This window comes from Thermobia domestica, chromosome 5 (genome assembly GCF_964235325.1).
Source record: "Thermobia domestica chromosome 5, izTheDome1.hap1.1, whole genome shotgun sequence".
NCBI lineage: Eukaryota > Metazoa > Arthropoda > Insecta > Zygentoma > Lepismatidae > Thermobia > Thermobia domestica.
In genome coordinates, this window is record NC_137458.1 from 205,572,589 (window position 1) to 205,586,176 (window position 13,588).

General features: G+C 35.5%; 1 protein-coding gene across 1 annotated transcript in view; it reads left to right on the forward strand.

The window, feature by feature from the left end:
- Positions 1 to 3,129, forward strand: part of LOC145686364 (UNC93-like protein) — a 67,172-nt gene extending 64,043 nt beyond the window's left edge. Inside the window, exon 5 of the mRNA XM_081759627.1 lies at positions 2,849 to 3,129. Coding sequence (XP_081615753.1) covers positions 2,849 to 3,129 — 281 coding nt within the window. The remainder of the gene's footprint in view (positions 1 to 2,848) is intronic.
- Positions 3,130 to 13,588: the final 10,459 nt, after the last annotated feature.

The following is a 13,588-nucleotide window of genomic DNA, read 5'->3' on the forward strand; positions in this document are numbered from 1 at the left end:
AATTAGTGCTGACGATACCACATAGAAAAAAATTAGTGCTAGGTATAATATCATAAAATGAGGATCGATTGTTTTCTTTGATGTTGCCGCCATTAAACGTTTTTCAATATATTTGGCCTTCTGATAATAGCACTAATTTTGTTTCAATGCGGTATCGTCAACACTAATTTAACACTAACTTTGTGTATAGGTTTTATCTCAATCGGTTGAGTGGGTGGGGATAGGTTTACGCTAGCTCCCCCAGATCTTTTTCGTCTTTTGACGTTTGTGTAACAGCACTAATTTCGGAAACCATGCGAAAAATTATTGCTGACGATACCGCATAGAAAGAAAATTAGTGCTATGTGTCTTATCATAAAATGAGGGATCTATTGTTTTTTTTTTTTATGATGCCGCCATTAAACATTTTCGAATATGTTTGGCTTTGTGATAATAGCACTAATTTATGCGGTATCGTCAGCACTAATTTAACACTAACTTTGTGTATAGGTTTCATCGCAATTAGTTAAGTTGGTGGGGCAAGCGTGAACCTAGCTCCACCCAAAATCTCTAATATTTTTGACGTCTGTGTAACGGCACAAATGTTTTTAACACTACAGGTCGTTATCATTAATTGGTTATTAATTTAAAATTAGTGCCGGTGTGGGTGGGGTCAGGTTTACGGACATTTCTTTTGCAGATTTTCCATTCTTGAAGGCAGAGCTCTGCAAATATACATACATATAATTCCCGATTATTAAAAGACGAACACGTAGGAAAGAAGTCGGTTTTTCATGCGCATTCAATACTTTTGAACTATGCATAAAACTTTTATGTCAAATTATCATACAAAAAAGTTTGAAATATATTGACACGTCTCTATGCACCTTGACAATTGGATACTAAGATTTATGGCAGACAATTTACAAGGATTTCATTGTCAATATGCCAGTCCATCGTTTTAATACTGAATTATTACCAGTCAATTTAAAAACCTTACTCATCATTTATTATATAATGAATAAATAATTATAATTTGTCTAAACTATTCCCAAAGAGAAAGTAATAAAACTAATAGATTACATCATTCAAAAACTAGAATACAACTTACAAAAGAGGAGATTGCGGCTTCTTTAAAATGCTTATGATAACTTAATCACTTTATCAGTATTATTATCAAATTTATTAATATATTTGTTCCTGTGACTGTTCAATTATAACAACAGCTTTAGCTACTGGAAGCACAGTTATAACAGGTTCACAATCTAAATTAAATATTAGCAAGAAAGGTGGATATAAATCTATTGTTAATTCAATTAACCCCTTTAAAGAATAATTGGAAACGTTAGCAACTTTAAATGGAGCTATGGATGAAGAGCATATTAAAAATGTCACTAAAATAAAGAAAAACTCAAATCACTTTCATTATAAGTGAGCAAACTTGCTACATCTATTAGTTGGAAGGTAGAAGAAATAATTAAATAAAAATCTATTAATATATAAATATTACCTATTGATATATTAATCCTATCCTACCTATTGATTACCTATTGCAACAGCCTTTAGCAATTTCCGTCTTTGGGAATCAACTGGGTTTGTTCTAGCATACGTTTACAGCACTTACTTATGCACCACAATGAAACTGTACGTGATGATAGCATTCTTCTGTAGTGGTATATTTATATATTGATCTATTAATATATTAATATTACCTATTGATATACATCTTGTTATAGTCCCATTTGGATGTGGTAAAACTTCTCTTATTTATTTTTTCATGCAACCAGGTTGGTTAGCTAATAATTGGTTTTATATATATTCCAAAAGCTTGAATCAATCTAAATATCTAGAACTAGAACTAGAACAAAGATTTAAAGAAGCAGAAATAAAATTGAAAGGTCAAATAGCAATATTTTTCCAGTAATGATTCTATTATTCCAGTTAATGAGTGTAATGGTTATTTTATTACTATTTAATGATTTTATATTAGGAAATAACATCAGAGATTATTTTACAAGATGGCGACATAAACATCTAGATAATTAAAGTATCAAAACAATATGAGATAATGTTAATTTCTTATGTATATTTCGTCAAAATGACACTAATCTTAAACTTGTGTATAATGAGTTTGTTGGCGAAAATATGCTTTACGAGAAATTATAAAGATATATGTTCTACTTGTTGGAGTGATTATTATAGTCTTATAGTAATCGATATAACAAGAAAGATAAATAATGGAAAATATAGTTAATAAGATATAAACTTTATAAATATCTAATATACATTTGGTTTAAAATTTTTATGGTTAAAAACTATAAATGTATGATCAAATATGGGTTGTAAACCAGGCTCTTTCAAATGATAATATGAAGGAAAATGTACACTTCCTATATAATAAATGGATGAGAAAGAAATTAAGAGGAACATTAAGCGAAAAGTTTCCATTTAAAGGTTTAGAAATTGGAAGAAAGAAAAGCAAGGAATTTATGATAAATACAAAAGTAAGAACACCGTGTATTAAACGCTATTCACGCTTTTGGAAATGAGAATGAAGAAGTAACAAACAAAACAAAATCAAATAACAGAACTTTTTATGTTGTAAATGAAACTTATACACCCTAGAACGTTATCAGAAACAACATTTGAGCAAAAATTATTTACGCTCATGGATTGCGTTTATCCGCTAGTGACCAAGTGATTTAATAATATAGATAACCTTTACTAAATGACTAAATAATGACATCTTCTGACTCATCATTTAACAAACTTTCGTAATAGCTGTGGGTGAACAAATTGCGCACACCCACCTTATATAGTACTTTTGCTAACTGTTGTGGACTGATAAATACATTCTTACTCTTTACAGGTCTGTATGGAATTCTGTTCAGCGAAAGTAAAGAAGCAGCCTTTAGCAACTTTCGTCTTTGGGAATCAACTGGGTTTGTTGTAGCATACGCTTACAGCACTTACCTCTGCACCACAATGAAACTGTACGTGATGATAGCATTCTTCTGTAGTGGTATTTACGGGTACTTTATGGTTGAAATTTTGCTTATCAGGAATAAGAGAATAACCAAGAAGAATCGAAAAGAAATCAAAGCACAAGGATCGGTGAGAATGGAGACACAAACTGTAACCCACTTTTGACCGCAATTTTATTTTCAAAATTAGTGAAAAATATATACTGCTGTTAATGTCTGTCAATTAGATATTTTAAAAATAAATAAATAGTTTAATTATTATAATATAAAACAGTATTCCTTAACGATAGACAGTTCTAACCGTACACTTTGAAAATTGCTCACAAATAGAACAAAGATAGAGTATTTGTGTTTGGCTAGCGTTAAGTATTCGTGTTTGGCTAGTGTATCTTATTTTTCATTGCCATCAATCTCGGGCAAAGATCAAACTCATATAGAATGTGTGTATAATTCAGATTGCTGCCAAGAACAAGAAATTGGTGGATAAAAATCTGCATGCTCTAAAAGCTTGGAAATAAAAAATGTTGTGGTTTCCATGCGTAATTTTCAGAATTGTTGATACATACACGCACCGCACACGCATATAAATATGCGTATGTGTGTGTGTTTCCACTGATGTACAGAAAGTATACAAATTTCAGTGACTGTATGTAAAGTTCACTTTGCTTCTATTACGCTATGCAGGGATGTTTTTCTCTTTGGACTTATTGACTCTTGGTGAAAATCTGCACACTCTGAGTGTTCTTGTTATTATTACATATATCTGTATATGTGTTTTTCATTTAATGTCAGGGTCCTTTTTGCATATCCTGGTTCAGTTGTACTATTTGCAGTATTGCACTATATGGCCATGGACTACAGTAAAGGATCCCGCTTAGTGCTTATGGGAATCCGGTTTCCGTTAAATTGGCTGGCATTGCAATGTGTTTTACACTTTGGTCCCATGATAAAAAGTCTCAATACGCACGGGGCCCGAAAATGTCACGTTTTTGAGATATCTGCTGATTATTATCGTCACTTAAAAGCATACGCTCCCTCGTAAACAGAAAACAATAATTAGGTCGACATTGTACTTCATATCTTTTCTTCCTTAAACTTCAAACTCCAGTATTTCACCTTCATTCCCATCGTTGTTCACATTACGATTACCAGCATCTTGTATGAATTCCAATAGAGCTCGACTAGGGTATTTGATTTTTTGTTGATGTCGAGTCAACCATCTTAAAAACTATAAGACATTGGCTACATGTGCACAAGAACCTAATGTCCTAGCACCGGACTTACAAGTGCAATAGTACTAATATCTGACCATCTTCTACTTCCGTAGTCGGCAGTTTCATCATTCACTGTAAAACGTATCCAAAGCTGATACCGAGTAGCGTTTCTAAATCTTAAAAAAAAAACTAATACATAACAATCCTAGCTCAAACCTATTTCTATCAAATTGAAAAATATCAGTACTTTCATGGTCTAAATAATCTTGTATCTAAGAAGGTGCTAGTTTAATCTGATAAACACCCAACGTAATTCGTTTAAGAAACGCAAAATCAAATCGAGGAATTCTGAGATATCGGCTTGAGTGATTTCTTGCCACATAGCACTTCGCCTCGCCAAATTCTCTGCTTCTACTCTCGCTTGCATGACATTAATATCATCGATACGATCTCGAATTTGCTGTACCAACGTACATTCTTATTCAGTATCAATAAACGACCATCATATTTGTTTATTAGGGCACCAACAATCAAATGAAATTCCTTCAAATGTAAAACATGTGCTCTTGGGATAATCCCATCCAGTAAGCTATATTTTTATATGGTCATTTCAATCTTTGACGCCCCAGCGCTGCATTGTAATACTGCGAGCGAGGTTTGTCAATTCCACTGAAAGTTGCCGCTGATTTGGTGCAAGCAAAGGTGGTATGCTCACAACGTACCTTTTGTTCTGGAGAAACGATCCCGCATTACGATAGCCACGGTCAACAAGGAAAATGTCTCCTTCTTGAACCCATTCATTTATTTCACTGACATCTCGTTCAAATTCATGTATTAAGATTGATACATCATTAGTTTTTGAATCAGCAAAATACGGTCATGAATGTCTAAAATGCTGCTACCACCTGCTGCTACTACCAGGACTGATTTAACGAGATGACGGACTTCATTAACAGAACATGATTGACGCAATGCTCTATAATTTCCAGACTTCTCAATATAACTGTATGTTCCAACGACAACGACTATAGATTTGGATTCTCGTAGTGTATTCTTGTGCCTAGTGGCGATTTGAAGAACTATCCCACTAGTTGATGCTTCCGACGAAGGGGATAGGGAATAAAGTAGATAACGTAGACATAAATACATACATACATACATACACACACACACACACACACACATATATATATATATATATATATTTAAAATGAGTGATCTAAACACCTTGCAGTAGGAGTGATTGCGATCCTTTGTAAGTTTTTTCTCAGTACTCTAAACACCCTACCTATAATTTTTTTAAAGATTTTTCTGACGATTTTCAAGTTTTACCTTAAAATAATCCTGAAATGACCTTGTCGGGTCGACAATGACATAATCAGATCAAGCGACTCAAAAAAACATTTACGTATTTTTTGTTCAGACTTTTGCAAAATTCGCCTCTCACCTTCAAAAGACTTTAAACCTGATGTGATGGAGGTTAACCGACCTCGGATTTGGAATCAGCGATCCCAAAAACCCTAGTACACATTAGTGAGACTCGTTCATACTTTATAGATAAAATGTCGATCTAATTATTGTTTTCAGTTTACGAGGGAACGTATGCCTTTAAGTGACGATAATAATCAGGCATTCAATTAGGTCGACATTTTATCGACAAACTTGGGGTTTTTCGCGCTTCGTATCCATTGAGACTTTTAATCAGGGGACAAAAATACACAACATGCTGCAATTCCAGCCAATTTAACGAAAACCGATTTCCATAAGCTCTGAGCAGGGTCCTTTCGCCATGAAAAATTTCAGTGCTGAACTCTTCCCTTGATACCCTAATTAGTGTTTGTTGTGCTTCTGATTAATCCACCCCTTCTTGTAACTCATTTTCAAAATTTAATTTCATTTTCATTCTCTGCAAATATTGTGACTACCAACAAACTCCTAAATGAAACCTTTAATTGTAAATCAAATAGTTGTAGCTGGACAAGTATATCACCTATTCTTTGAAGATAATTCTTAAATTATCCCATCTTTACTAACAATTTTCACCCTAACATCAAATGACACAATGAACACTCACTTTGGTTAGCACATAAAGAGTTAAGTTCTTTCTTTCTCCGTTAATCTTTCCTTCCTCAGTTTCACTTGTCAGGAAAGTCAATGTGAGTACATTTTATGTATATGGAAGCAACTATGTATTCAGCGTAGTTTACGACACAATTAGGAAAAGGAAAAAGAGATACTGAGAGTTGATTCTGGTTGGTATATTCTCTTGTGAACGATGAAGCATTTGGTTTTCGTGTCTGACTTTCTTATATGTAGTCAGTCACTGTTCTTCTCTGGATGCTGAAAATGATTTTAATAGTTAAAAAACACAAAGAATACTGCATGTGGGTATTATCAAGGGCATAGGGCTTCTTTCACAACATAGAAAGGAAGTTGATTAAAAAGAAAGTTTAATATATGGACGGTTTTAGAATCAAATTGCTGAAAAGAAGGAAAATGGCGACAAGTACTTAAGAGAATGTTATGTTGCATAACATTTATCTAATTAGAATTTGGCTCTAAGACAAGGTGACCAGAACTTTTACTTTCAAAAACGGGACGCATACGAATCGGCGCCGGTGGGGGGGAGTGACTTCCACATTGCATTTTGGGACTCAGCAGTGTCTTCAATGTACAAAATACATAAGTAAGAATGATAACACAGCGTTTCTAACTTAAGTAAACCCAACAATACTTTTAACTACTTGAACACTCAGAATTCCAACTCAATTTACACTTGAACCACACAACACTCAATTACCATTTGAACATTCAGAAGTTCTAGGCACGGCTGAATCTTCCCAGTGAGTATCGGTACGAAAGAGCGTAGAATTTGCATTGACCATTTAAATTTTGAATAATAATTACGGGACATCTGGGTCATTTTTGCTTAAAAACGAGACATTTAGGCGTCCCGTTTGAGAATCAGAAAAAACGGGACAATGGTTGGAAATAAGGGACTGTCCCGGCTAAAACGGAACGTCTAGTCACCTTGCTCTAAGAGACCACAGAGAGGTACTACTGAAAATGGGAAAGGCCAGAAACGCTGGAAAGTTTATAAAACTTATGAAACTTGTTGCGGAGTAAAGAAGAGCCAGCCACCTTCTGAACATGTAACAAAACCCAAATCAACTGTATACCTTTCACCAGAAATACAAAATGAGTTCATCCAGCTTAAAGCTTTTATAGTTGAGTGTACAAAACGACTCTATATGCACCTCCATTACCCTTACAGAGCTTGATACACTTCTATGTTCTCCTATTCATCCGCTTTAGCAGCTGCTGCGTCACAAGCTGGAAGCCTTCAATCACACTTGTCCACAGAGAGCATTGTCCACTTATCGTTTCTTCCGACCGTCTGATTTGATAATACCTCACAGCACATTGTTTGGTGTCGTAAGGTCCGGACTTCAGGATAGCCGAGAATAAGGGGCTGGTGAATTTGGGGACCCACGTCCTATCCAAAGTGAAGTCATTGGTATTTACCATTGTTGTTCATCAAACTTGGAAAGGCGACACAATGAACTAGTCAACGCAGATTTTATTCTCCTCCCTTCATGGACAGTCACGTGGCCATACACGGCAAGCACTTCGTAATACACGTGAGGAGCACTGCTGCCATACCAATGATTAGGACGGAATATTCCAATCTTAAATATTTTAACATCTTGCATTGTTACGCACATTTAGTTCGGGTGTAAAGAAATTTTTGGCTATCCAGTAGATACATATGTTTGGGGAAAATATAAGTGTGAAGAAGCCTTACTTAGGATTTATTCAAGGTCATAAAAAGATACCGCAAGTGTTGTAGACATAATATTGCAACAGCAGAAGGATAAATTACCTTTGAAGATTGTTGAACGCAGTAATATTTCAATGCTGATTAGACACCCATGCCCAACTGACATTAAAAAAGATGAAAAAGCATAAAAGCTGTTAAAGAATTATCCATTCCTACTAACACAGAGTTCGCGTTCTGTGTTAGAATTATTTTCTTAGTCTCAAAATTTCATACAAAATTATGCGTCCAAAGTAGCTCCATTATACAATATCTTGACCCACGGGAATAAGTGGCAGTGGGATGAACAGTATGACGAGGCATTTAAACAGATGGGGCCTTATGCCGAGCCGTTTGGAAGTGTGATTAGTGACATGCTAAAGAGTTTTACTAACATATGTTTCCTGCAGTAGTCAGGCCTTTAGTATGACACTAATCATATGTCAAAACGACTCTGCATAAGGCGTATGAAGATTACATTTGTGCTAACATCATTTAAGACCATCTTGATTTTTCTAAACCGTTTTACGTTTAGATCGGTGCCAGCCAGACCGGCTTAGGTTGCACGTTATTGCAAAAACATGAAGAAAAACGCATTAGTCATTAGCCATACTTTGACTCCTTGTGAAAAGCTGTATTCATCCACTGTGGCCGAATGCCTTGCAGTGATTTATGCATTGCGTAAATGGAAGTCCACATTATTTGGTCGCTGTGTAATTGTTGTGACAGACCTTCATGTTCTCTTATTCCTTAAGAGGGTGAAACTTTGGAATAATAGACTTCTACGATAGAGTATTGAATTAAATAAATTTTCTCACGAAACTGAATGCGTGAAAGGAAAAGAGAACACCATTAGTAACACTTTTAGTAGATTGTTTCCATCGCATGAACACAGGTTGCTTAACTCGTTCGCTGCCACTTGACGTCATATGGCGTCATTCATACCTATTGCTGTATGCCATTGACTCCATTTGGCGTCAAGAGGTAGTTCTCATTCTAGACATTCTCTGTAAAATGGCACGCAGGTATTAGAGGTCTGCACGGGCTGGGTCCTAGCCCGCGGGCCGGACTCGGACCTACAAAGCATATATCACATCTGGCCCGGACCGAGCGCGGGCAGTAAATTTTTAAATATACAACCATATTTCTCGGGCCAAACTTTGTAAATATACTGCACAACGATATTTATTGAACCGTTCTTTCTGAAGAAATTTAAAGCACAACTACAAATGTAAACTTCTAATGCTGTAAATAAAAATACAATTTTGCACCAATGAATATGTTTATGTAATTCAGGCTAATTTGATTATCACACGAGCTCAGGCCGGGCTCGGGTCTAAATGCTAAAACGTATTTCGGACTCGGGTCGGGCCTCACATCATAAATTCAGGGACCGGGCCGGGCAAAAAATTCCGGCCCATGCAGACCTCTAGCAGGTATAGGTACTCCGGTGACACACAGTGTTGGCCTGGTCATTTTCTGTAGTATGCTTGGTTTTCGCTAGAAATAGCTTTTTTTTTTTTTGTAAAAGACTATATAAGACTATATGTTGCAAAAGTGTGGCTGGTACATTGGGTTGGGATACTGAAGTCAAGGTGGCAGCGAAAGGGTTGAAGTGATCTCATTTCAAATGCTGCAAGACGAAATCTTTAACATATTCAGTCTAGCGAGTCTTCAGAGGGAGTATTCAGACTACGTAAATGTCATCCGAGTTTCAGAAGGAACCGTAAGCGACACAGAATTTAGGGATAGCAGGTCATGGAGACAGCATTACAGATTAGACAATATACTACTCAATAGAGACTTTCACCGTCATGGTAACAGGAAAATTTGAATTCTGCCCGCTCTAGTTCACAATGTCCTCACCGCCAGTAGCGTACGCAGGAATTTATTTCGGGAGGGGTGCAAACTCAATATGAGGGTATTTTATATTAAAATTCCTAACATTGCCCCTAAAATTAGGCTAAATTTACACAAAAATAGAAATTTCGGGGTGTCCGGACCCCAAGAACCCACCCCCTGCGTACGTCCCTGATCACCGCATATCATTCTGATATAGGACACCCAGGAACAGATAGTACGACAGCCACAATATCTAAGGCATTTCATTGGAAAGGATTAAGAAATTCAGTTAAGAATTTTGTTCGTGACTGTACTACGTGTGGCCGTCCACAGGTAGTATGAACCCCGACCAACACTCACGTGCCAAACTACTTAATACAATTCCTACTAATAGACCAAGAAATTGCATTTCTATTGACATCCTGTGAGGCTACCCTACAGGGAAATCACAGAAACAATTTGTGCTCATTATAATTGTTCCTTATACTCACTATTATACAGCTTTTGTCTTCAGGGGCTCCACTGCTAAAGCTATCGTTAATGTTTTAAAGAGTAACTTTTCCCTATGCTTGGTCTTCCAAATGTGGTCATTACAGATAACGCAGCTATATTTCACTCGAAACAGTTTACTCAAACTATGTAGAAGTGCAATGTTATCAAACACAGGACTACCGTGCTGAAAGTAACTTAGTTGAGATGGTAAACAAGAGCTAGTGCTAGCATTGAGAACTCTGTGCTGACTCACATACGGAGTGGGCCGAAAATTTGACCCAGGCTGTACTTTTGTATAATTATTCTATCTCGCAGAATTTAGGAGTATCACCAGCCAGGATCCACCTAACATCTATCGACCATTTGTAGCATATATGCTACATCTTGATTTTACTTTTTTTTATGAAAGACCTAACAAGGGACATCACCCAATTGTCCGGCTCCGATTTCAATGAAACTTTTTTGCTGATAGAGGACATGTATTCATTACTTGTGATGACAGAAATTTTTGCCATGGAGCATGTTTTCTATTTTTCTATAATTTTTAAGAGTTGTGATGTTAATAAAGATTACTGCAGAAGTCCCTTACTACCCTTTGTAAATGGAGTGTTAATGAAAGAACAACCATGTAGATACATATAAGGCTTAAGGGAAGTCGTATGGTACGTATGACCTTGACGGCAGCCATCTTGAAATCCGCCATTTTGAATTAAGGCCAAGTTTTTTAAACAGGAATAGGGTAATATGATACATAGTTTCGGGATAGAATTTAATCAGGAAGACAATGGTAAAGTTAGTTTTAAGATATGCCCATTTGGGGAAAAGTTACAGGTATATTAATTGTTTATACTTACTATGTGCGTAAGTACCTTACCTCCGCTTCTAACTCGCATATTAATGATAATAAGTGGATAAAAGCTTCGGTAATACATATTATGCTAGGGGGAAATGATACGGTAAGGGTATCCTTGACGGCAGACATCTTGAAATACACCATTTTGAATTAAAGTGAAGTTTGAAAAATGAAAACCATAGTATGTGACACCTCATTCTAATAGTAAATTTTCCCAAAAAGCCAACAGTATGCTTATTTTTGTTCTATAGTTAACCAGTATGAATTTAAGACTGCTTCTAATGTGCACCAAACGTCCATTATTCAATCTTTCAAATTGGCAACATTACTAAATTTTACCGCAGGTTTTAATATTCCAACTGGTACTTTGCAATTGTTGTCATGGCTCATGTTCTCTAAATTTATTACATTTTTTAAAAGTTGCGATTTGTCAGTTTGTAAATAGTGTTGGGATAAGCATCCAGCAATCTTTCTAAGTTTTTAAGAGTTGCCATGTAATTATTTATTTTAACCCAGAGTACATGAAGAATCTATGGACCTATGTGACGTAAAAAAATACAAATGAAATTATAACAAATTGGTGTTATACAAACACAAAATTATCATGAAATGTAGCCTACATGTTGCGCAAACGACATGGCATGCAACAAGTACTAGTTGGAATATTAAAACATGCGGTGAAAATTAGGAGTGTTGCCAATTTGAAAGATTGAATAATGGACGTTTGGTGCACATTAGAAGCAGTCTTAAATTCATACTGGTTAACTATAGAACAAAAATAAGCATACTGTTGGCTTTTTGGGAAAATTTACTATTAAAATGAGGTGTCATATTATGGTTTTTATTTTTCAAAGCTTCACTTTAATTCAAAATTGCGGATTTCAAGATGGCTGCCGTCAAGGATACTCTTATCGTATCACTTCCCTCTAGGCACAATAAGTATTACTGAAACCTTTATCCACTTATTATCATTAATATGCGGGTTAGAAGCGGAGGTAAGGTACTTACGCACATAGTAAGTATAAACAATTAATATGCCTGTAACTTTTCACCAAATGGGCGTATCTTAAAACTAACTTTACCATTGTCTTCCTGATTAAATTTTAGCCCGAAATTATGTATCACATTATCCTATTCCCATTTAAAAAACTTGACCTTAATTCAAAATGGCGGATTTCAAGATGGCTGCGGTTAAGGTCATACCTCCATACGACTTCCCTTAAGCCTTATACGTATCTACTTGGTTGTTCTTTCATTAACACTCCATTTACAAAGGGTAGTAAGGGACTTCTGCAGTAATCTCTATTAACCACATCACAACCTTGAAAAATTATTAAAAATAGAAAACATGCACTATGGCAAAAATTTCTGTCATCACAAGTAATGAATGCATGTCCTCTATCAGCAAAAAAAAGTTTCATTGAAATCGGAGCCGGACAATTGGGTGATGTCTCTTGTAAGCTTTGGTTTTGCGAATGACAACTTGTAGTGCTTTTGCTGCACACAACGCAAAGAGTCTGTCATTTTTCTTCAAGAAACTGTGAAGTTGTAGGGTAATGATAACTATGTAAAGATGGCATCGCAAGCACGTCTCAGGTTCGGGAATAAAAAAGAAGGTAAATTAATTATTTCTCTGCAAAACTTGCCCTTTTTATTATGAAGTAAAGAAAATATAAAACGGAGAATATGTAGAAATTGATTGTTGGTGTAATTTGGCAGAAATAAACTTTCCACCTTGTTACTCTTTTGTATGTAGCGCAGGTGCTACATTGGGTTCTAGCGACTATTTTACATAGTAAAATAGTGTTGATAGACGTCTTTCATTCATGACATTAAATTGCAATATTTTCCTCATGAACTCGTATGTATAAATATATTAATTTGTCTAGCTATGGTGAGGTTAAAGTTATAGCCTTCATTTTTTGGAAGCAAATAGAGAGTTATTAATAGTTTCCCTGATATTAATACAGGGTGTAGTACGCGCTAGCTGCAGTCGCAGAGAAATTAGGCAGCATTAATTTTTCTTTGTTCAAAATTGTGCCGAATACTCACATACGAAATCTTTTGGATTTTATTGATAGGAATATATCTGATCTTTAACTACCTGAAATCAGTGCTGCTGATGAAAATTACATCCCGAGTCAAAATGACAATGAAAGCTGTTTGGAGGGTGAAGACAAATAGGCGACAAGACAATAAAACATTACAACAACATGGGTGCTGTTGATCTCTTGAACAGGATTATTTCAAAATTATGCTATGTTAGCAATTATTAATAAGTCGATAGTTAGAGTTATCTACCACATTTTTGACTTCTCACTTGCTGATACATGGCTTGAGTATCGCAGATGGCAAATCTAACAGATTTGCAAAGAAATATACTCTTGGTTACTTTGAATTCAGAATT